Source organism: Suillus discolor (genome assembly GCF_016758755.1).
Source record: "Suillus discolor strain FC423 chromosome Unknown F5147scaffold_68, whole genome shotgun sequence".
NCBI lineage: Eukaryota > Fungi > Basidiomycota > Agaricomycetes > Boletales > Suillaceae > Suillus > Suillus discolor.
Window position 1 is genome coordinate 100,656 of NW_024541315.1, and position 24,017 is coordinate 124,672.

Sequence of the window (24,017 nt, forward strand, 5' to 3'; positions counted from 1 at the left end):
TTACAATGTCTTGCACTTGATGTCTCTCATATGCTCTCATCACACCCTTGATCCTGCTTTCGGATGGCGTTGGACTCGCATAGACACCTGTGTAGTTTTGCTACTTGCACTGCTTTGTATTGTACAATCATGAAATTCACTGGATTCCATTTATTGCATTGCAGTGTGCTATCTGTCTGGTACGAGTCATAAGCTATGAACAGCCTGCTTGGAACTGGCAAGGCTGGATCAACATTGCAAGGCGCCTCAAGACTTTTTAAAATACACAATTCTGATGGCTTTTGACCAGCCTGGTGCCCATCTGGCATGACGGAGAGGTTGTCTGCAAGCCGTGTTCAGTCTTGGCGAAGTTCGTCAGACTGGGGGTATCTTGCCATGCCTGGAAAGGGCCATCAGTAAATTCACACATTTCTTGACCTTCCTTTTTTGCAACTTGCCGCCAGGTAATTCCCGAAAAGGAACGGCAAAGCCAAGCATAAGAACGGTGACACCAACTTGCCGTGAACTTGCCACAAGACGATTTTAAGTTGAAAAAGTAGGTGCCTCCTCTTGACTTCAACTTTTTCCAACCTTATTTTGACTTTTTTTGACAATTACTTTACACTTATTCCTACACTGCAAGTCATGCAAGTAGTAATACTTATTGTGACTTATTTTCACACTTATTTCACACTTGTTGAGATGAAAATGACCACAAAACATTGCATTTCAAGTGATAAGTAGATTAAGTGAGAAAAAAAAGGAGGGAAAGTAACATGAAAGTACTGGTAAGTAGCGAAAAAGAGACCTCAAACATGCGTAATAAAGCGAATAACATGACAAGTAGTAGTACATGCCGGTAGCGGCAGCGACTGCGGCAGAGACGCAGGTGGGTATACTAGTAGTACCTGACTCTACAAAAGCACCAAAAATCATCAGTCACGAGATGCTAGAAAACAACGAAAAGGACAGTACCAAATATCGAAGATAAGTGCACGCTCATCCTCAGAATCCTCGTCCGGAGTGAGGGGCACACCACGCCTCTTTGCAGCGATATCCTTTGTGCGTTCCCAGATGTCCTGGAGGACCGAGTCTCCAAGGCGGTTGATAGATTTCATGTAATCCCTGGTCGCCGTACCATAGTTAGTGTCCAAAAACGCCTTTCAAGCGTTGCTAGTCTTGCCCGAGGCTTTGTTCAGACTGTGGGGGACCTTGACCGCCTTCCCTTTACTGTTGACTGCCAATTCACTGACGAGCGTGTTCTCGAGCCCAATAAGTTTGAGGGCACGTTCCATCTGCAATGCGAACAAAAAAACAAGTTAGTCATAGTATGACGAGAGAGTGAATATACATGCCACCGCAGTGACAAGACTAAGAGCACCCTTGGCATGTGTAAGCTTCCTGTGGGTATCAATAGTGCCCCAAGTAGCACACCTGTGCTGTACGAGGACTTGAATAAGGAGTTCAGACTGAAAGGGTTTCTTATATTTTCCGTCCTGTGTGATGCTCCCGTACAAGAATCCTAGCTCGAAGAGTAAGTTATTTGCAAAATCTTTGCGGTCTTGGTCGGTCCGGACATTGTCCTGCAATGTCATGAAGTGTGTAAGTACCGAGACGGCAGTAGAGCCAATGCCGTTGCGCCACTCTGATAGCCGCTGGATGGCCTAAGAACAAATAAAAATTATCAGATATGAATTGCATCAAAAATAACTTACTAAAGCCATAACAGGACCATCAGTAGTGACTATGTGGGGTATATCCTGATAAACCACATCCCAGGTGTCTTGCATAATAGCGCAGAGAGTTTTCTCGGACTCGACACGACCCCACACTTCATCTTGATCTCCGATAGCAAGAATGAGAGTAGGGATGAACAGGGCACTCCACTTAGCTACAACTCAGGGACCTCCAGGAAGGTTTTTGACCCTGTAAGCAGAACGGGGGAGGATCTCCACCTCTATAGGGTTCATAGCACCAGAAGTTGCACTCGAGATGCTGGAAAGACTCTGGGTGTGTGCGACGGAAGACTTTGCCCGCTTTGCTACGCGAGCTCCATGTTTGACACCAACATTAGTCTATATAATTCATTGTTAGTATGATTAAACATCAGCCACCAAAGAATACTACCGCAGAAGTGACCCGCAAGGACACTGGTTCGGGTTTGGTCTTGATTATAGGCGTTGTTTGACCCACAAATTCAACTTCAGATGAGGCTGAGTCTTCCTCAATCACGAAGGCACAATCGGCCATAGAGTCATCATCAATGATGAGATCGTCCTCAATGAGATCATCCTCGATGTAGTGGTCCTTAATGTGGTTGTCCTCGAGCAGGTCATCCTCGAGCAGGTCGTCCTCGATTATGTCATCCTCCAAATCCGCGAGTTTGCGCTTGACGCTTGAAGTCGGAGTAGTAGGGTAGGATGTGTGAGCTTGAGCAAGAGCGAGAGCTGTAGCCTGGCAGATGTCGACATCATAATATCCTTTGGGAACCTGCATAGAAGGAGGAGGTTCGAGATCAGATTCCATATCAGTGTCGGATGCGTAGTTAACGAGGGGGGTTACTACTGGGGGAGCCACCTCAACATTCATTTCGCAATCATCGTCAGGCTGGATCGTGTCGAGCTGTTTGAGAGTCGGGTTAGCATTGCGATGAGCTAAGTTCATTTGAACCGAAGTATCAGAGACCTGATGAGAAATCTTGACACCCTAATAATACAGTTAACACGTAAAAAAAAATAACTATATAATCCAACTCACCTGAGCAGCCTTGGGTTTTGACATACGAGTAAGGGCTTGAGAATGCTCGACTGATTTGGCCAAATCGTTGTCTGTGAACAGGGTTGTAAAACGATCTGCCACATTATCAGCCCCAGAATTGGTGATAGTGTTGATGGGCGTAAGTAGGGCACCACCGCTACTGATGGTACTCCCCCTAGTGAGCTTAGAGGAGGAAGTGATACCAGAGAAGTCAGAAGGCAACGGGAATGGTCTGATTTTCAAGTTGGAGGGTGACTTTGAACAATCAGCAGGAATTCTCGATATCCAACTTGGGATATGCATGGCAGCAACACTGAAATTGTCAAGACCTGGTGCAGAACTATCATGATCATTGACCATTAGATTGAAAAAGAAAAGAGCCGTTTCGGTCAGCTGGTGCATCATGGTTGAGAAGCGATAAATGCCTTACACATCATTGAGCTTCTTATCACCATCACGTGCCACCGTTAATTCGATAAGGATGTCAGCATCTGCTGCTTCAATCGCATCTCTCACTGGCGTCTTCACTGGTAACACTTTCTTCCCCTTCTTGTGGCGTGCCACTGGCACCTGTTTCTCTTCCTCCTCCTCTGCATCACTCTCAGGATGTTCGACATTAGCACTAGCTGCTAAGTTACCTCCAACCGTACCACCCTTGCCATTGGCGCCCACGGCCTTATCCTCAGCCATAGTCAAGTTGGAGGTCTCCACATCTTTCACAGCCTTTTTGACGGGGCGTGGGCGTGGGCGGGGACGAGTAGGCTTCGGCCCATCAGCATGGGTAGCTGCCTGGTCTGTCTGCATTTTTTTCTGAAATACAGCAACACGCTTATATCCTTCTTGTACAGCCATTTCACTTGCCTCCTTTTCCTCCTTTTCACGCTGGTCGTCAGTGGCCTTTTGAGCTTTGGTATGTCTCTTTATGTGACCTTCGCCTCCAGTCAGGATATATCCTGGATGCTGAGTTGCATTTTTAGCTCGAGTATTCATATGTTTTGGAACTGCGCTGGCAGGCTGAGACATGGTATTGGTGGAGGATCCGGAAGGCTGAAGAAAGAGAAAATAGAACCAACGGTGGCTGACAACAAGGTGAGTTTCGTCACAATTCTCAAAAAATGTAGCCCTAGCTGACTCTGAATAAATACCCTGACATACCCAGTAATATACATTAGCGCGATTTGTTTCAGCTGCTGGGAGCCTTAATTTTCATCGATATGTTCTGGCACTCCCGTGTCAAACTTTGCCTGCGAAGTGTTAATGTTCACCAAGACCTTTCTGGCAAGGAGATAGTACACTAATTTTCATTTATTGGTGCAGTGAGACCAAGGTTCGTGACCGTGTTTCCATTGTGGTTTACATCAATGTTCACCAGAGCCTTTTCGGTGCAGTTTACTCGCGTCCGACAAATCTAGTCTTCATTTTCGAATTAAACCTTATATACTATTTTGGTTTGACTACATCGGTACCGGTGATTAGGGTTGTACCCCAAATCTTGAACATGTCAGCCTTCAAAATCCTTGGCAACATCTCAGCGTAGCACATACTATGCCTTCCCGTCGTGCTCACCACCTACTTCAACTGCCATGCTCAGTTCCAGGATGCGCGCGTTGGTTTCAAAATCAGTCGGGTCTTACCCAACACAGGCGCTTGCTTCACCCAACTTTATGTGCTTCGAGACCATCCCCTCAGGACCTCCCATTGGCACCCCAGCCACCACCGTCCCCTCAGGATGATCCCAGACCATCCCGATCACCTTCCTACCCTCGAGATTTCTCACTGCCCCCTCCGGATTTTTCACAACCGCCCCAGCCACCACCTCCCATACTCCCTGATTCAATTCATGAGGATTCAAGCCGTACTGATGCAGAATTCACTGACGCGAGTGAGCGATACTATTGTATGTACCATTCAATGTTAAATGGTAAGTTCCTTTCAAGTTTCAGTACTTTGTTTTTGACTCAGATATATGCTTAGGACGACCATGCGCTGCTGATGGAACGTTTCTGCCTCATGGCACCCCCCCGACTCCTGTGCCACCAAAGGCTCCTAACGATTGGAGTCCATATCGCAACAGAATAGAATTTGAGGCGGCAGAGTTCGCATTCAAAAAATGTCATATGTCTGCAAAAAATTCGGATTTCTTGTGCGACTTAATGGCTGCGACCCTTGCGAAACACCGTGACACCCCTCCATTTGCTGATCACAAAGATCTACACAGTGTCATAGATGCGACGGAGCTTGGGGATGTCCCGTGGCAATCTTTTTCTGTTCGATACTTAGGAGAATGACCCGAGGTTGTCCCACCATGGATGGACGATGAATTCGAGGTCTGGTATAGGGACCCCCATGCAATGGCGCACAATATACTTGCCAACCCTACGTACAAGGACGAAATCGACTATGTGCCATTTCGTGAATATGATGCGTTGGACGACACGCGCCGATGGAAAGACTTTATGTCCGGAGACTGGGCATGGCAACAGGCAGTACATCTTCAATCTCTTTCTGGCATTGCTTAGGATATAGCTAACATTCTCAAGGACACCATATCAAAAAATCCGGAAACACATGGATCTGCTTTGGTCCCAATCATTCTCGGTAGTGACAAGACTACCGTCTCTGTGGGCACTGGTAATAACGAATACTATCCCCTCTATGCCTCTATCGGTAATGTACGCAACAATGTGCGGCGTGCGCACTGTGATGCTCTTGTCATCATTGGGTTCCTCGCCATACCCAAAAGTACGTTTGTTCATATTTTATTATGTCTCATCTGAGCTGTGCTATTATAGCCGACAAGATGCACTCTAAAGATGATGTATTTTGGATGTTTCGCCGCCAACTATTCCACAGTTCGCTATCCGTGATTCTCTCCAGCCTAAAACCTGTTATGACCAAGTATGAGGTCGTGCGCTGTGGAGACGGTCATTTTCGACGCGTCATATATAGTCTAGGACCCTACATAGCGGATTACGAGGAACAACTGGTACTATCTTGCGTTGTCAGACATTGGTGCCCGAAGTGAGTATTGGCACTTGTAATCAGTATCCATTGGTACTGACAATTCATGTAGATGTATCGCAGTTCGTACAGACCTTGATGGTGGTGGGATGTACCGTTCTCGCGAGCACAATGACTTCTTGATCGAAGAACTACGTGCAGATATATTGTGGGATGAATATGGTCTCGTTGGTGATCTCGTCGTGAGTAGAACGGGCCGCTCTTCATACCAGACTAATATGTTTTGTGTAGCCATTCACCAATGACTTCCCTCGAGCTGATATTCATGAGCTGCTGTCGTTTGACCTCCTCCACCAGATAATCAAAGGTGCTTTCAAGGACCATCTTGTCGACTGGGTAGCAAAGTACCTTAAGGCTGTGCACGGGACTAGACGGTCGGAGGAGATTATGAGCGACATAGATCGCAGGTATGTCACCTTACTGACTACTCAATAATATTCTCTAACAATAATCAGAATTGCTGCTGTAGCATCATTCTCTGGTCTACGACGATTTCCTCAAGGTCGCGACTTTAAACAGTGGACGGGCGACGATTCCAAAGCGCTCATGAAGGTATTCCTTCCGGCTATCGAAGGTCACGTACCTCAAGACATGGTGCGCGCATTTCGTGCATTGCTAGAATTTTGCTATCTTGTCCGGTGCAACGTTGTCACTGAAGATACCTTGACTCAAATTCAAGATGCACTTCGTCGTTTTCATCATTATCACAAGATATTTGATATCGTCGTTCCTACCTTCTCACTCCCCCGTCAGCACTCAATGACTTATTACGTGGACATGATCAGACTCTTTGGTGCCCCGAATGGACTGTGCTCATCAATTACAGAATCAAAACACATCAAGGCGGTAAAGGAGCCCTGGCGGTGGTCGAGCAGGCACAATGCTCTTGGTCAGATGCTTGTGACCAATCAGCGCCTTGACAAGCTTGCAGTGTCCCATGTGGACTTTGATGCGCGGGGAATGCTCACTGGCACTATTCTATCAAGTACTTTAGCTGCTATTGGTAAGTCCGTTTCAGGTTTCTTTTTGTGATCGTCTTCTCGCATACTTAACAGCAATATATAGCGACAGATGCAAACGAGCAAGTTGTCTCTGCTGTTGCACAGCAACCAGATGCCCCCGTCATCATTGAACCGCACCCAGTAACGGATGCTGATGATGACAGTGAAATAGTTGATGATCCAACGGTGCTCGCTTGTGTAGCACTCACCAAAACTCCCCGTAAGTAATATCATGCAATGTCCAATCTCGATGTTCACCACTATATCACACAGAGCGAAAACGAGCACAGACAGTAGCAGCATTGGCACAGGAAGTCGCTGTTCCAGAGCTACCACGCCTTATTCAATACTTTCTGTTCTCCCAGCTCAATCCGGATGATACCCGCCACCCCAAAGATATACCAGCTGTTAACTTGCCTCAACACAAAGGCAAGCTTCAGGTCTTCAATTCCGCTGCAGCAACATTTTATGCTCCCAGCGATCCGAGCAGTTTTGGCGGCATACGACGTGAACACATCCGTGCATGTCCGCTCTGGCGGAACAAGTACCCGCATAATGATTGCGTGTTCGTCAATACTGATTCACATGCTGAAGGGATGCGAGGACTCGAAGTTGCGAGAGTCATATATTTCTTTTCTTTCTTTCACAGATGGGAAGTGTATCCATGCGCCCTCATCCAATGGTTTGAGAAGATCGGTGATTGTCCCAATGAAGACACTGGCATGTGGATGGTCACTCCAAGTTTTCACGAGGACAGCTCAAGGAACCTGGCTGTTATTCATATCGAGACGGTCTTCCATGCAGCACACCTGATACCTATCTACGGTTCTAAGTACATTCCTCACTCTCTCAAATTTTACGATTCCCTTGATACTTTCTGTTCATTTTATGTCAACAAATACGCTGATCACCACGCCTTCAAGATAGCGTCCTGACCGCCACGCATGATAGAGGTGGGTCTTCAATCTAATCCTCAGTCCATTGCCAATGGTCACATCACATGAACTTACGCAGACACTCACACAATACTACCATTCCCGCTATTGCCTCATCCTCACCAGTACCCCCCTTCAGAACAACCTTCCCAAACTTTTGGCTCTCTTCAACTTTCTCCTTCCCAAGATCTTCAACTCACAGGGTGCGTCGCACCCTACAATCGCCCGAGCTGTACGTGTCTATTAGGTCCTCATACTCTCCTAATTGATGAAGGTCATAGATATCATGAAAGTATCTTCGTCTTCACAGTGGTATGGAAACAGAAGAGCGCGCCTTGCATGTACAGCAGTTCAATGCGAAGGATTTAGAGATTAAAGTCTTCATCCTGTCAACACGAGCTGGTGGTTCACAAACCTATTTGCGGTTGTGAGTGTATTTACCATGCGCTAGTGCACGTTCTCAATTTGTGTGAGATGTAGATGCTTGTGTCAGCTCTAATGGTCAACACTATCTATGATGTGTCGTTACTTGTCATTGATTGCGCAGTGCATTCTCACTTAAAACAATGCAGTTCTCGTCATACTGAAGCTGTAGGTTTTACCTGTTGTCTGAAAAACAAGTGATGTGTTAACAATTCTCCAGCTCTTGTGCTACGCGTTCTCTATTGTCTGCGATCGCTATCAGAGCAAACTCCGTTTGACGCTGCAACCTTTTCCTATGCATTCCCACTCCTTGCACAGGTGTTACTGAAGGGTGGTGTAGACGCCGGCCAAGATGATGGCGATGAAGCACTCGAGCAAATAATTCTCGTGCTCGACATCATCAAATTTCACTGCAGCGAATGTTTGTCTTCAATGTAAGAGTTGATGTGTTTCTAATATTCTTGAAAAGCGCAGAGTCCCGAAGATCGTTTGAGAGCAACATGGATTGGAGGGGGCTGAACATTGTCCCGTTGTCTATTGGGGCATCAGGGCTGATCACAACGTATATTGGGGGCCCGATCGGCCTCGCACTGAATATATTTACAGATCGCAGTCACAGATGACACTATCAAGATTATCAGTAAGTTCTCATTGATTGTAGGACATCCTAACACTCACCGCGCCCTACAGTCACACTACCCTCGCCGAGCAACACATTTGGCTGCCCCGATTCCTTCGAACCACCTCCTCACTCTTTTCCAGAACCACAGCAAGGTCTCCGCTCCTTCCACCTTCGCCTCCACCTCCTCTGCCTTCACTTCGGCTCGAATCACTATGTCTGCCCTAAGCGCCATATCCGTCCAATGGTGGTTTCTCCCTCGTCTGCGATCAACTGTTTTCGAAGCCATGAACTGTACTGACGCCTTGTTAATCAATAAATGACACAATAAATACTTTTAGCACTTACTATACTTTTTTTTGCTTGGAATATATGACTTACTTTTGCGTGCTTTCTTGTCCTTGTTTATTGTGCGCTTCTTTTCGGCTTGTCAACATAGCGCACCAAGTAAATAAATGTAAATAAGTCGTAAATAAGTTTTAATGTTCCAAAAAAAGTAGCGCCAATAAATGTGTGAATTTACTGATGGGGCTTACCAGGCTGCGCCACTTTTGCTGATGGTGCGTCTTCATTTTCTTTGCACCAGGCAAGTAGATGTTCCGTATGAGCACTACAAACCCCCTCCCAATGGATAGTGCATTTCTTCCCAGTGTCCATACTGGCAGATGCACTGGCTTGGACTCCACCACCTCAACCTCTCTGTCCAGAGCGTGATATTATTCAGGGCGTTTATTATGACAACGATTGATGATCGGATTGATGCTTTGGCACTGTCGACGCCAATAATGACGATGTTGAGCACACACGCTAACAGGGCAGGGCGGAGTTTGAAACATGCCATACCGGCAACGCAAAATCTTGCTGTGAATTTCTTTATACATTCGACTTTGAGACCCGCTATTAAACGTCGTACGGCACAGACCAAGTCATATGACCAACGGCTTGATTCATCGGCCAGCGGAAAGAATTTTCCACGCATCAAATGACAGACGGCATGACATTTATTTTCTACAGAACCCTCTTCCCACTAAAGTGGGTGTCGGGGATTTCAATATGTTCATCAATTCACTGATGATCGCAGTATTATAATCTTCATTCCCAAGGGCGCGGCCTCTATACAGCGCTTTGGGTGAACGGCACCATGACTTTCCCCAAAGTAAAACTCTCACTGTCAAAAGCCCTCGGCATCATGAATAGTCACCACGGATTCAAACACATCACCATGTGTCTTCATCACAGCTGTGGGGAGAAGACAAGATCATTTATTGATTGCTCAGGCGGCCCTGTTTTTTTAACTCATGTCAAGAACAGTTTCTCACCGTATCAGGGCTGTTGCTCAGACATACAGCTTTTCTTGTCGCGTAACATGACATGCTGAGCCTACAGGTCGAGAGTTTTGCATATATATAATGTGGAGAGCTACGATTCTCGTAACCCAGCTTCCTTTCATTGACAGGATGTACTTCTTTGCTTCGCTTCTATTCTCAGGAGCTGCGATCGCTGTTGCGCACGCTGAAGAAGCCAAGCGTGACGCAAGTCAGCCCTACTTCAACATATATCAAGGTCCAAACGAGCAAGATTCGATCATCAATGATCCTTCTACTCAACTGGATTACACCCTGTCTGGGGGAGAGGCGTAAGTTAGCTACTCCTCAACCGTACTTCACAAATAACAAGTATGTTGTATGCAGATATCCCAACCCGTACATGGCAGACAGACTAGGAACGACTGGCCCTCTTCTGATTTCGTCCACTAACCTGGCAAGGAATTTCCTTGGAATAGCGTCGATCTTTCCTAATATACATCTCAGATCGAATCACTGGCTCACTTTGTCCGTGAGAGAGTGGTAAGACACGCAGGATTCTCCGCAATGCCACTGCTAATGAGCTCTTTGCAAAGCCTGAGCGCACTATCCACGCAAAAGGCGGAGGTGCTCATGGTTGGTTTGAAGTGACCACACCTGTGGGTGCGAACTATTCGATGGCGAGTGTCTTCTCGGAGGTCGGCAAGCGTACCCCAGTCACTGCCCGGTTTTCTACAATTGCCGGTAATCTGGGCAATGCGGATACTGTTCGGGATCTGCGAGGGCTCGCCTTTAAGTACATGAGCTAGTTCGGTATTGCCGCCACGTGCTCAACGTGTTGTTGTTTCTAAACTTAGATTGCGCACAGAAGACGGAATCTTGGACTGGGTAAGCGTTTATCGTGTAAGGGTGCCTCCTGCAGCTAATATACCACAAAGCCCTTCTTAAACCACCCTGTTTTCTGGCTTCGCGATCCAGGAAAATTCCCTCGTTAGTATAACGAATCCCTCCATGGCTTGTCATATTGAATATGCATACAGACCTCACCCGTTCTCAGAAACGCAACCCTCAGACAAACACTGTGGATTACAATGTACATTTCCCTCCCTCATAATATCATTGGCAGTTCACTCATTGTACACCCCATCAGAATTTCTGGGGTGAGCGACAAATCAGCCACTTCGATGTGCAGGCTTTACATTTTTTTAGATTACCTTTCCGCGAACAATGAATCAATCTACCAGGTACCTTCCGCCACCAGTCAAGTGATCATCTTTGCTGACATCAACCTGTAATAGGTCATGCGTACCATGTCTGACCTCGGGACTCCTTACGGGTTCAGGTATGCATCTCATGAAGTATGCGTGCTTTCTTCTTTACTCACCAATCCCTAGGCATATGAATGGCTGGAGTGGCAATACATTCCGCGCTGTGAAGGCAGATGGCTCGTGGGTTTACATCAAGTAGGCGGTCTCTGATGTGCTTGGTGTCTTCATCGTTGACACGGTCCAGAACCATCGCAGTGACGGATCAAGGCATCATGAACAACACTAATGACGAGGCCATCGTGCAAGCTGGCGTGAGCCCCGACTTTGGCGTCCAAGATCTTTATGACTCCATTGCAGCTGGAAATTACCCCAGCTGGACAATTTACTGGCAAACCATGACGCCTCAACAAGCCGAGAATTATAAATGTCTGATGCCTGGTCTTATCTAGTCTCTTTTGGACGATGCTAACATTTTCTCTCAGACAACATCCTAGACCTGACCAAAGGCACGTTTTACTGTCCTCAAACTATATTCTTGACACTCACATTTCTATTTCTAGAATGGCTCGTAGAAGATGTACCTTACCAGGAAATTGGTCGAATCACCCTTGTTCAGAACCCGTACGGATTTGTGGTTTTCAATGTTTATGCGCCACAACTAACTTCTTCCCTCAGGACTAATTATTTCGCAGAGGTTGAACAAATTGGTTTTGACCCTGCCAACATGGTTTGTTTTTCTAAAGATCCGCGAACTAACAAGGCTGATTTCATCTAGCCTTATGGTCTCGAACCTTCCGCGGATCCCGTACTGCAAGCACGATTGTTCACTTACGCTGGTACTATAGTTCTTACTTTCTGACATAATTTACTCAACTTCCTCCACCCAGATGCCCAGCGATACCGCACTGGAGTTAACGGCAGACAACTCCCAGTAAGTAGCATCGTGTGACTCAGTCTGGTCGTGCCTAAAGCTGTGAATGACAGATCAATTGCCCTCTCAATCCTGTCGGTTCGTAACTTTTCTCCATCGTTCTGCGTGATGCTAAATCGAGTTTATCCAGCGAATTTCTTACGTGATGGTGCCATGAACTTCAACAACCAGGGAAATCGCCCGAACTTTTGGTCGCAGCAAGATCTTCTTGGGCTTGCTCCTCGGCCGTATAATGACGACAACCACACCATTTGGACTGGCGGCGCTGTCAAGTACCTTAGCACACCCAGCGAGATAGATTTCGATCAACCAAGGATCTTCGTACGTAGCAAATAGCACTATTCGCAATTTGCCTTTGAATCGCTGATTGAACCATGACAGTGGAATGGTCTATCTGAACGTGATCAAAACAACTTGATCTCCAATGTCATCTGGCATCTTGGTCAGGCCAGCGACATTGCTATTCGCACCAAGCAGTGCCAGCTCTTTCAGCATGTGAATGAGACTTTAGGTCAAGCCATTGCGATGGGAGTGAATGTCACTCTGTAGATAACATTACTGCCTTTCCGTCTTTGCAGCTACTTTCATATTGGTGGATCAGATTACTTTCTTGGCCATTTCTATTTATTTGTGGAGCTTGACAAACTACAGGGTCCCACCGTTTTACGATATTGTTGGAGCGGAACAAGGGCGGAATACTTCCAGGGCGACAATTAGAAGTTTGCCACTTCTAACAACCTCCCCAAATCGCGACTATCGCACATTTTTTGATACCTTGTAGTTTTGTAGCTATAGAGAAAATAACAATAAATAAGAAGTAATACAGCATGATGTGTTGGACGTAAAATAGCACCCGATGCCAGCTCATGCTTGGGATTAAAATTGGGGAGACACTATTGTTGTTCGACAGCCACTGAGTGTGCATGTGGTGGTATCCACTGACAGGCCTCAGTGGTATTGAGGGGTATTTCACCTGACCAAGTTATCATAATAAGAAGACAAAAAAAAAGAAATCTGGTAGATCTATCCACATGAAAGTAGCTAACTCCATTTAATACATACAAAGTCGAGTTCTGACAGGAAGCACATCTACTTTTACAAATTTGCACAAGAATCAAATATCAATAATCTCTTCAGATCAATGGAACCAATCTGTCGAATATATATTGCACAGGGACTTCAGTATAGAACAATGAACTCCATGCTTGTGACGCCCGATGCCAAGTCAGACAGCATTATTCAAAGATGAGGGTGCAGGGCTAGCTAGGGAAGACTGTAGCTCCTGGAGCCATTTTCATCTCCCCCTGAAAAAAGTAAGTCAAAAACGATGTTGCAAAGTGACCAAAACATACTCCGACATCCCAGCTGTACAAAATCCAGACTTTGTGGGCGCTCTTGTGCAGTTGTGTAAGTAGTGGGAATGTCTGCTTGGTTGTAAGCAGATAGTTTTTTAGGGGGGTGGAAGCCCTGATAGTGACTCTGATCTGTGTGAGGGCAGGTGGACAGCCTTGCAGCCTCAGACATAGCAGGTCCGGGTACCAACCACCAGGGCCCAGTAGTAGGAATGTGACTATGTGGCTAAGGAACTTGAATATGAATTTTGTAGAAAACTGTGATGTAGGCTGGGAAGGAGAGGGAGCGGTGGGTGGGCTGAAAGACAGCAGGCTGCAGATAGGCATCAGAACTTACTGGAATGTAACCTGGGCCCCAGGCACTGTGTTGTGGTAGGCGGAGAAGAGAAACCAAAATGCTACACAGCTGCTCCACAAAGTCATTATTCTAACCCTATGCTTGTACCTCGCTTCAGGGTAGAATTCCAAACTTCACATAGTATCCGCTGGTCAGACCTATTGAAGGAATTCCTTCATATTAACGACTCTGCCTGAAATGAAAACAAGAATTGAATTTTGATCCGATCAAAGGTCTGACTGTGCTAAACATGGTCTCGACACCATACATTCAAAAAAAGCGAAGCATCTGGACAAATGGAGTATATGTACTAGGAAGTGCCCGGTCTGTAATGAAGTCTACAGAGACCTCACGCGAAAGTCTGGTGAATACGTCTGGGTAATGTCTGGGGATGCTTGGTTGGAAATGTCCAGGCGGTCAAAGATCTGTTTGTTGTCTTACATCATTGCGACTACGCTACACAAGCCACCATCATGCATCCAGTCATATATGTCAAGCACCATCACACCAATCCTGTGATTCCATCGTCCTTGTCAGCTTGCCATCGCGGTTCTAGTCACCTGAAGGACACGGCAGCTGTGGATTGGAAGGAGACATTGAATAACATCATGATGGTATTTGTGTGTAGATATGGGATACTAGTAGGGATCTGGAGATGTGGAGGTAAAAATCCTGATGTGGCAGCTGAGCGCTGAGCCTGCAAGCAGGCGGAAATGTTGATAGTGGTGGGGAAACAGACTTCCTGGCACTTTCCGAGACTTTGTCTGGTGTTGGAAAAAGGTAAAGGCACATTGGAAGACTGCCATATTTAGACATCATGAAGGCGCCTTCCAGCCATATTGCATCCGAGATGGCATGCCTGAATCTATATTTGAAGGTTCTTGAAAGGCACGTCCCGTGATTGCAACAGCTTCCAAGACTAGCTCATGTGTTCCAAAGCGCTTTCCATCTTCCTATCGCTCTTCAATGGACTCCATCTAATATCATCCGCCTTGTCAATTATCCAGTTTTTGTCCTGTCCACATCATCCAGCAACATCGTGCAGTGTCAATACTGTACTCAATCATTTTCGACTTGCGGTGTAGCACTCGAGCTTGCGCTAGGCTTGTATTCACTGATTTCCCAATATACGTTCAAATGCCCGTCACTATCCGATGTAACCTGCACAACCCGATGCAAACCCGACACTTTGACTAGTGGACCCGACATTTTGGCCGCATCGGACCCGATATTTTCTTGCGCACTTGTCCTATCCGTGTCCTGTCCCATCTTGCTAGCCCCGCTAGGTGCGTAGTTAATTATTTCACACATCACTCACGTCGTAGCCAGCGCTATTACATGTTTTCCCATCATCCGCAGCGCCTCGTGTTTATTTACATGTACTTTGGACCCGAAATCGTCGGCCACTACTTTCGCCTACGGTCTTCCAGATTTCTACGTACTTATATATATATCGGACTGACTACGAGTATTTTCATTATCGAAGTAGTAGGGAGCCGTTTCCCGATACTTAGTGGTCAAACCCGATATTTCGTAGTTCTTAGTTGACATTGCGAATATTACCGCTCTTTCTATCCAAAATACCCGCCATTATCATATATCTGCATACCACTTGCTTTCCCAACGTTCACTATCGCCATTCCCGCTAACCCGCTAAACCCGATGAAGGTACAACAATTCAGATGGTAAGTCTGAACAATGTTGGGTCTTGCAGAACCTAGCTGCTATTCGACCCTAAAGGGTTTCTGGACCAGGCTCAAGGCTCAGAGGAGAGGAAATGTCATAAAAACTGCTCAAGACTCAGACAGACTCATACTGGTAACTGGTGAAAAGATAACTTCCTTATGTAAGCTACAAAAGTGCAAACATAACACTAAGGTAAAAACAGTCTCTGCAAGCCCAGCCAGAAATGAATCCCTACACCGAACCCGAAACCCGCTAACCCGAAACCCGAAAACATCGGACCCGACGCTCTGGCGTCGGACATCATAGATATACCTTCGGACTTTGTTTCCCGCGCTCGGACTTTTGACCGTTTTATCATTTCACTAATTACAGATCAATCCAATAGCTAACCCCTCGGGTCAAATGCACTTGTCTTGCAAGTATAGCAGACTAGGCTGTGCACGACCACAACACATTTTTTATATTGCTGGCTACTTACTTCGTGTAGTGCCCAGCAATTGTTGTATCTCTACAGCGGGATCAAATCACACGAAAATAGTTGCCTGTGGAAGCGGCAGAAGAAGAAGGATGACAAGGAGTTTGCTTCACTTGCAGCACAGGCAACCAGTAAGGCCCAAAAATGAGGTATATTTGACAATGTGTAGCACTAATTTCAATTTACTAATCATGTACTGTAACAATTGAATTGTCCGAACCAGAGTGTCACCATGATAGAAAGCGCCATCGCAAGATTCAGCTGACATCTCATCAGGTGCCATCTGGTGATGTCGTGCTTGCTGCACCCGCCAATCTTGCCTCAATAGGATCACACGAGACTGATCATAGTCCAGGGGATGCAATGAGCATCGATGGCAATTCACTCCGGCCACATATGATATTTGTTTTGTTCTATTCAAACCAATCATGTTTATAATTCAGGTTCAGATTCAGATCGCAGCATGTCAAGCAATGGTCCAGGCATTGTGCATGAAGATCTGCTTCCACCCACCATGCCCTTCATCGTGCCTCCTGACACTACCCATTTTGATCTCAATACCTTCAAGACAGAGTATCATCCCAATGCTTGTCATGAGCCTGTAATCGAACATTTTTCTGCATTCAGGCATGTTGAAGCTAACAATGTGAGGCCACATGTTGATGACGAAGCACTGTGGACTCCATTCAAATCTCGCGCAGACTTTGAGTTTGCTGAAATTGCGCATCAAGCTACTCTCAACAAAGATCAGACTGACCGACTTTTAAAGCTGGTTTGGAGGATAGTAAACGGCAACACTAATTTCACTTTAAGGTCTCACACTGAGCTGTTGAGAGCATGGGATCTTGCAGCGAGCCAGATGACTCCAGTGAGTCTAATATAATCATATATAATCATGTGTCACTTGTGACATAAATATTGTTTCAGTTCGAGAAGTACATTATTCCTGTCCAGCATAAGAAGGAGGTCTTAGAGTTTGATATGCACGTGTGGCCATTATGGGACTGGGCCATGGATATGCTCAGTGAGCCATTATTGGCCCCGCACTTTGTATGGGACATGCAGCACTTGTATAAACATGACAGGACTGATTACAAGTGCTTTATCCATGAACCATGGACAGCTGACCACTGGTGGCATATCCAGGTATATCCTTATTGTTATGTTACTATCCATGCCAAACTGATGTTATTCTATTATTCTATTACAATAGTCGTCACTACCTAGCAATGGAGCCCCATTCGCCATCATACTATATGCGGACAAGACCCATTTGTCCTCATCTGGTGCAGTCAAAGGCTACCCTATTATTGCTCGCTGTGCCAATCTACCAGTCAACATCAGGAACCTGAGACGAAATTGGTGGTGGATGAGTAGTAGGCTGGCTACCTATTGTAAGTCTTTGGAAACTTGCTTTCGACTCCTTCTATCACTAATAAACGGCTGTTTGACAGGTCCCTGAAGATTCTGGAGAGGATGGAAAACTAAGCTATACAAATCTCAAATGTGTTGTCTGGCATGAATCGTTCTTCAAGTTACTCGAGTCCATCATCTTGTATGCGAAGATGGGCTTCATGCATGAGTGCTATGATCGCATCGCACTGGTGGTTATTCCCTTTGATCCTTCTACTTTCAGCTGATTATGAGGAGCAGTAAGTCTTTGTAGGCTAATGTTCAATCGTTTTTACATGTTTAATGGCAGGTGTGTGATGGTGCTAATATGGGGGACAAACTGCCACTGTCCATGCCCTGTCTGCCTCATCCCTGCAACAAAACTATATGACCACACCATGACATACCCTCTCTGGACTGCTGAAGAAGTGCAAGCTCATGTTCAGCTGTACTTTGATGACTGAGTTGCAGGAGAAGAAGCACTGAAAGAACATGGTTTGAGACCTGTCAAGGTGCATGTTTCTCATATCTGTTTTTTGGGTGATGTCATTAATATGAACCATCAGAATGTCTTTTGGAGAGTCCTGAATTCAGACCCACATGGAATCATTTCGCAGGATTCACTCCACTTGTGGCACATGGGATTATTTGGTAGGCACAAGTTCGAAGACCTTAAGAAACGTGTAGAGAATCTGGGGTGTGAAGCACTGAAAAAGGTTGATGATCAGTGGGTCATTATCCTGTTTGTGTTTCTGAGATATTTCATTTAATTGTGAATCGAAGATTTGATGCCTTTCTGTGATGGCGAAATCTGAACCATTTTGATCGTGTCACTAACATTTCCTTTAGTGATGGAAACAAATTCTAAGACATCTCCAAGGTGAATGATAGTTATATTACGATCAGTTTCATTTGACATGATTTCTTCCATAGCAAATTCTGTATGCATCTCACAACATACTCACACACAGCAAAGACAGGGCTAGCTATGCACTCTTGCAGTGCATCACAAGCTATCTTGAACTCGATATGTATATTTTGCTTGATGTGCACACTACTGATACCATTGCCACCAGGGAGGCAGAACTACTGGTATATCAAAAGCTGTTAGAGGTAACATCACTTTGATTAGCACTATTATTAATCATCTTTACTGGATGACTTAGGAGTATCTTGATCTACTAGGTGATGAGAGAACAAAGAATTGGAACTTCCCAAAGGTACACAGTGGGAGGCATATATTTCGCGATGTCCTAGAGAAAGGTGCTTCCCTGGAACTTCAGTACTTGGCCCAATGAGAAGCAACATAGCCCTATCAAGTGTGCATATTTACGCCAGACCAATCACAAAGATGTTGCTAACCAGGTATTATGACATTTCCAGTTTTCCAATCAGGTCTTTACTCAATGCGATTTGATCTTTCAGCTTTTGAAATTGGATCATATTTCCCTTGTCTCTGAGCTCATCCACAGTTGCATCAACCACCTCAACAAAGAACACCTCAGACACCTTTTATCAGAGAGAGAGCTCAAAGATGATGAAAATGAAACCAAGGATGATCAGATGTTTGCAGGCCACATTCACCTTGGTTCCCCGCAGTCTCCTATAGGTTTTGACCTAGTAGAAGAAACATATAGTTTGAAATCACGCATTTGCACACTTCTGGAAGAAGTTCACCATATTCCTCAACAACTTCCTCCCTTCCAACAAGATACCATTGCCCAATGGTTTGACCTGGCTAAGACCAGCAGCTGAGGATACAGTCAGTTATTTTGTTCTTATTCATCAAGTTTTGACTATATTTCTGGATAGCTTCACGAACATCGCTACCTCAAAGTAAATTATGAGTCCTTCATTGACTGGAAATTGGCCACTGACTATCTTAGATGTAACCCTAGTTTCTATGGCCATGAATGGCGCGATTGCACACTGATACGTAGCCACAACAAGGATGGGAATGACCGAAACATTTTTGTCTGATTGCTATTCATGTTTAAGTATGTTGTCAGCGAGCAGACTTTGGACCTCGCTTTGGTTCAACCCATGGACTCCCTGCTCAGTACACGATGTACTGCAGATCGGGATCTGCGCTTCACTCGTCTTCATGCACGACCCACAGCTTCATCTGAGTTTATTTCCCTTCATTCAATCATTCATGGTGCTCTACTTGTCCCCAGCTATGACAGCAATACAGACTTTTTTGTTGTTGACTATGTGGATACAGATATGTTCCTCCATTCTCGAAGAAAATTCTTTTAGGTTAGTTGAATTGGTTCACTCTTACTGCCCATTCCCCTACTAATCACTGTCTGCAGCACTGGGAGAGGTGTGCATCTTTGACAAGACAGACATCATGCATTCTTTGTGCAAGCTTCCATTGTCTGGTGGAAATTGTCAAACCACTCCTTCGACGATGAGGCCATCATCATGTATTCTTCCCATGAACTCCCATTGTCTGGTGGAGATATCACCGGACCACCCCTTCAATGAGGCCACACAACCAAAACTTAGGCATCGCTTTGCTCGGTTCTTGAGGTCTTGGCGCATCCTTCAAGTCCACGTGCCAGATAACCTTACCTACAATAAAGTTGGCTCGGCACTTCGGGAATTCCTGATATCAAGTAAATTTGTATTGTGTGGCCGCATCTTCGTACCCTTCCAGCATCTTTGACAAGACTGACATCATGTATTCTTCCTGTGAACTCCCATTGTCTGGTGGAGATATCACCGGACCACCCCTTCAATGAGGCCGCACAACCAAAACTTGGGCATCGCTTTGCTCAGTTCTTGAGGTCTCAGCGCATCCTCCAAGTCCATGTGCCAGATAACCTTACATACAATAAAGTTGGCTCGGCACTGTCAGGAATTCCTGATATCAAGCAAATTTATATGGTGTGGCTGCATCTTCATACCCTTCCATCCTAAGGAAGGGAGCATGTACCTTTTGGAAACAAACCAGAACATTGATCGGCAGACAAACCTTTGCATTCCTCTATTGGTGTTCTCTCGCACAGATGCCACTCCTGCGGTGAGGCTGTCATCATGTACTATTCAACAAGGCTGTGCCATATTCTTCACTGAGGCCGTTAACATGTGTTCTTTGCTTGCCCTTGATCTGGTACCATTCTCACATCAACAATTTAATGTACACGACATTGTGTGATCTTGACCTGCTTAAAGGTGGGCTATTACCTCACATTAACAGTGACTTCATCATTGGTCACCTCATTGTTGCGCATACAGAATAACATGTGTTCTCCCTACCAAATGCACCACAATATACTACATAATTAAATGGTGTGTGACACGTTGTGTGTGAGGAATGATAGCTAGATGAGAAGGGGTAGAAAGGGGGAGAAAGGGTGAAGTGGGGTAAAACTCAAATAGACCTCTGGATGCGAGTATAGATTCGGCTCAAGGGGATTGCTACTGAGAACGATTCCTCTAAGTAAAATATGGAGGGGAAACTTGGAAACTAGTAAAGGTAACTGAGAATGGAAGAGCGCGCGACGTTGCGCTTGAAGCGATGCGAGCGTGAGCAAGCCACCGAAGATGCAATACAATATGCGACCGAGCGGCCGAAAGTTTGACAGAGCGCGAAGATGCGGAGAAAAGCTGACAGTTTATATGGACGCGCGTCTAGCAGATATGCGAAGGAGATGTGATGCAACGATAAAAAAGGGAGGAGAGTTTTAAAGATAGATGCGATGAGCGATGTGTGAACAATAGCGCGACCGTTAATACAGCACGTGATGTAGTCGGCCGAAGGCTTTTAGACTTAGAGTCTGAGTGTTGCGTGCAAACGGATGATAATTTCGATAGCGGGAAAAAGAAGATACATGAAAAATTCCCAAGTATAAAGTATATATGATAGCGCGCGTAGCGCTGTTCGGAACCGAGAAGATAGCAGTAACATGTATTAAGGGTCCATAACACAAGTAACAAAACATACGCAATATCACCTCCGAAAATATAATCAGTCTAACGCGAATGAGATAAAATATGCACCAATGGACAAGCGGAGGACATGGATAGGACGGAGGAAGGACGCGCGACAGAACCGACAAAAAGCGGATGCAAACCGAAGCGCACATGTGAGCCACAACCATCGGCCGATGATAGGAAGGATGCGCGCCATGGTAGTGATAGCGCGCGCTGCGCTAGGACCTGAGGGACACTGCAAAAATAGCCTCTATGAGGCTACAAGGACTACAAGTCCTACAACGTGTTCAGAATTGATATAAGGGACGGTGTAAACTAAACTCAGTACGCACAGCTCAAACCTTCCCTTGCTCTTACTTTCTTAGCATGTCTTGGCAACATGTACCAGAGAATATTGAAGTCATGGAGAGCGGCTCCACAAGCTTTGATTCTGACTCTGACAACCTGTCATCAGACTCGGACAAGGAGCTCATGAAGGTCCATGCTGCTGTTGCATCTCCACTGGATGGTGCTTCGATTGCAGACCTTCATAAGGCAAGTGCTGTCTTAATCTTTTCCAGGTGTGTTGCAGGCTCTAAGTTGGTTATCCAGGCACTTGAAACTGCACAAAAACTTCTGTTGAACATGCGAGGCCAGCAGCAGGAGCTTTTGAAGCAGAATGGGCTTCTGGAGACTTCAGCAGCCAAAGGTCGGAAGAAACTCACTCGTTGTCTTACTAGGATGTGAAAACAGTAAAATCACCGATTTTCAGTATCCTACCACGGTCAATGGTTCAGACAAATACCAATGGTCAATAACGTGGTTGTTCGTGGGAAAAGTGTGTTGAGTTCTCAAAGGAAGTACACAGTGACTAAAGGAGGAACAGAATCAATAACTGGCTTGATGCAGTGCTATGATCCTAAAGAAAGTCAATAACTGGCACGATGCAGTGCTATGACTTCAACGAATACAGATGTATGACTATGCAATGATTCTTAGAGCTATAACAATACTCCCTATCTTCACAAACCAATTGGAGATCAAACTAAGCCTCTAACACGGATCAGCCCGAACTAATACGTGGCTTCGAAACCTACTTTCTGCTGCTCAAGCACTATACAATGAGTGTGACACAGGACAGACTTAAGTGGGCCAAGTTCTTAATATTAGTGACTGACTGTTAGTCTTATTTGTCTTCCCTTGCTGATGAAAATATGTATATTCTCCCCACAGAATAGGTTTCCTGTGTCTAAAAGAGAACTGGAATATATCTGCACTAGATGACTGATAACTGTGTACCAGCTAGTGTCAAAAGTATGGCTCAATGTTGGCCTCAAATATGCTTCTGTATGTCGTGGGAAACAGTGTCAAAAGTGGAATGAAATAACTTAATATTTCACTCAGTATGTCACTTAGTATCTTAGAGGTGAGAGTTTTTTTAAAAAGAGCTATATGAACACTCTTCTTATTCCCCACTTACTTATTCACACTCAAGCTTAGATAATATGGAAATGGGCTCTCTGTACTTGGCTTGGAGCTCTCTTTATTAGAGGGGAAAATGGGCCCCTTATATACTACTCTACTAGTGGCTATGCTACTGATTACTAATCTACTATTAAAGTTTCAAAGAATGTCATAGAATTTTCCAGACTGTTCCACCAAACTCCAGTGTTGTCTGATAGAATATTCCAGAATCTTTCAAATCAACATTAGTGGCTGTGCTCTGTGGCTATGCTAACCTGTGCTACAAAGCTATGTACACTGCCTCTGCACTGCCTGAATGCTGTACTCTCAGCTGTGTTCAAACTTTGTTGAGATTCTCAGTCTGATGTTAACTTGTTAAATACCATAGTGTTGGTCTTGCATATTTGCCATAATGAAGTATTGCATGTGTGTCATAATGTGCCACCAAGTCACATGAGACTGATTATGTAATGAAGTTTGAAGTCTTTCAAACTTTCCTCTCAGTACTGTAAAAAATGAAAACCCCACATATGTGAATATGTCAGAACATGACACAAAACATACCCTAGAATATGTGAAAATGCGTGAGAAAATTCTAGGAGGTGTGAGAAACTGCTGACTAATTGACAAATTACAAGTTCGAAGGCAATCTTTCAGAAGGGTAAGTATTATTTTAAACCATTAAGTAGTACTGAGCAAATTTGAGCCCAAGAATACTCAAATAAAATATGGATGATGCATAGAAAATTCTGGGTAGACCCATAGGCTATTATGAAAGGTATTATAAGCCAGATATTTGCCATGTTCATGTACAAAACAGGTTTTGTGCATGTCATTGTGACGAACTCGAGCTAGCTGCCAAGGAGGAGGCTATAAGACTTTTGGGACACAAGTACTCAATCACACATTGCTTGTGGATCAACCCTCAGATCTTCCCCTGACGTGCATGTCCCGATATTGACATCAACAATAAGGAATGCTGGCTGTTGCCACTTTCAATTGAAGATGGTGTGAAAGCCAAGTTGTTTTCATTCGTTCCTGAAGTGGATCGTGAAATGATGAATCACAAGCACTTTGGTAGTCATGTGAGTGTGGTTGATGTTTTTAGTTTTGAGACGCTGAAGGTTCAACGATACAGCGAGGCACGAACAA

At 45.1% G+C, this 24,017-nt stretch overlaps 7 protein-coding genes across 7 annotated transcripts; 5 read left to right on the forward strand and 2 right to left on the reverse strand.

Moving 5' to 3' along the window:
- Positions 1 to 956: 956 nt before the first annotated feature.
- Positions 957 to 1,139, reverse strand: F5147DRAFT_553564 (uncharacterized protein; the record flags this gene model as incomplete). Its single annotated transcript, XM_041430452.1, has 1 exon — positions 957 to 1,139. A coding segment is annotated over one exon (183 nt), but the record flags the coding sequence as incomplete, so codon positions are not given.
- A 3-nt stretch (positions 1,140 to 1,142) lies between these two features.
- On the reverse strand, positions 1,143 to 3,759 carry F5147DRAFT_656523 (uncharacterized protein; the record flags this gene model as incomplete). Its single annotated transcript, XM_041434123.1, has 8 exons — positions 1,143 to 1,274; positions 1,425 to 1,562; positions 1,590 to 1,643; positions 1,695 to 1,870; positions 1,919 to 2,054; positions 2,173 to 2,685; positions 2,737 to 3,076; positions 3,167 to 3,759. The coding sequence occupies 8 exons, from the start codon at positions 3,757 to 3,759 to the stop codon at positions 1,143 to 1,145; spliced, it is 2,082 nt and encodes a 693-aa protein (XP_041288308.1).
- A 633-nt stretch (positions 3,760 to 4,392) lies between these two features.
- F5147DRAFT_557589 (uncharacterized protein) lies at positions 4,393 to 4,844 on the forward strand (the record flags this gene model as incomplete). The annotated part of the gene is made up of 2 exons (XM_041430532.1): positions 4,393 to 4,657; positions 4,711 to 4,844. Coding segments are annotated over 2 exons (399 nt in total), but the record flags the coding sequence as incomplete, so codon positions are not given.
- A 45-nt stretch (positions 4,845 to 4,889) lies between these two features.
- F5147DRAFT_747545 (uncharacterized protein) lies at positions 4,890 to 7,693 on the forward strand (the record flags this gene model as incomplete). Its single annotated transcript, XM_041439962.1, has 8 exons — positions 4,890 to 5,003; positions 5,031 to 5,222; positions 5,277 to 5,478; positions 5,529 to 5,757; positions 5,810 to 5,939; positions 5,989 to 6,164; positions 6,213 to 6,742; positions 7,032 to 7,693. 8 exons carry the CDS (start codon positions 4,890 to 4,892, stop codon positions 7,691 to 7,693), a joined length of 2,235 nt encoding a protein of 744 aa, XP_041288310.1.
- A 52-nt stretch (positions 7,694 to 7,745) lies between these two features.
- F5147DRAFT_583890 (uncharacterized protein) lies at positions 7,746 to 7,940 on the forward strand (the record flags this gene model as incomplete). Its single annotated transcript, XM_041431755.1, has 1 exon — positions 7,746 to 7,940. One exon carries the CDS (start codon positions 7,746 to 7,748, stop codon positions 7,938 to 7,940), a length of 195 nt encoding a protein of 64 aa, XP_041288311.1.
- A 1,869-nt stretch (positions 7,941 to 9,809) lies between these two features.
- Positions 9,810 to 13,064, forward strand: F5147DRAFT_716107 (catalase-like domain-containing protein). The gene is made up of 20 exons (XM_041438580.1): positions 9,810 to 10,371; positions 10,427 to 10,496; positions 10,547 to 10,582; positions 10,636 to 10,835; positions 10,897 to 10,927; positions 10,978 to 11,029; positions 11,080 to 11,132; positions 11,190 to 11,199; positions 11,249 to 11,283; positions 11,338 to 11,381; positions 11,434 to 11,502; positions 11,552 to 11,733; positions 11,790 to 11,813; positions 11,868 to 11,928; positions 11,983 to 12,034; positions 12,083 to 12,143; positions 12,195 to 12,238; positions 12,292 to 12,316; positions 12,369 to 12,559; positions 12,620 to 13,064. The coding sequence occupies exons 1-20, from the start codon at positions 10,145 to 10,147 to the stop codon at positions 12,785 to 12,787; spliced, it is 1,635 nt and encodes a 544-aa protein (XP_041288312.1). The 5' UTR covers positions 9,810 to 10,144; the 3' UTR covers positions 12,788 to 13,064.
- A 3,538-nt stretch (positions 13,065 to 16,602) lies between these two features.
- F5147DRAFT_747547 (uncharacterized protein) lies at positions 16,603 to 19,739 on the forward strand (the record flags this gene model as incomplete). Its single annotated transcript, XM_041439963.1, has 12 exons — positions 16,603 to 16,956; positions 17,016 to 17,234; positions 17,302 to 17,421; positions 17,543 to 17,670; positions 17,791 to 17,920; positions 18,047 to 18,211; positions 18,414 to 18,593; positions 18,674 to 18,762; positions 18,791 to 18,845; positions 18,906 to 19,100; positions 19,293 to 19,454; positions 19,479 to 19,739. The coding sequence occupies 12 exons, from the start codon at positions 16,603 to 16,605 to the stop codon at positions 19,737 to 19,739; spliced, it is 2,058 nt and encodes a 685-aa protein (XP_041288313.1).
- Between the last annotated feature and the right edge of the window lie 4,278 nt (positions 19,740 to 24,017).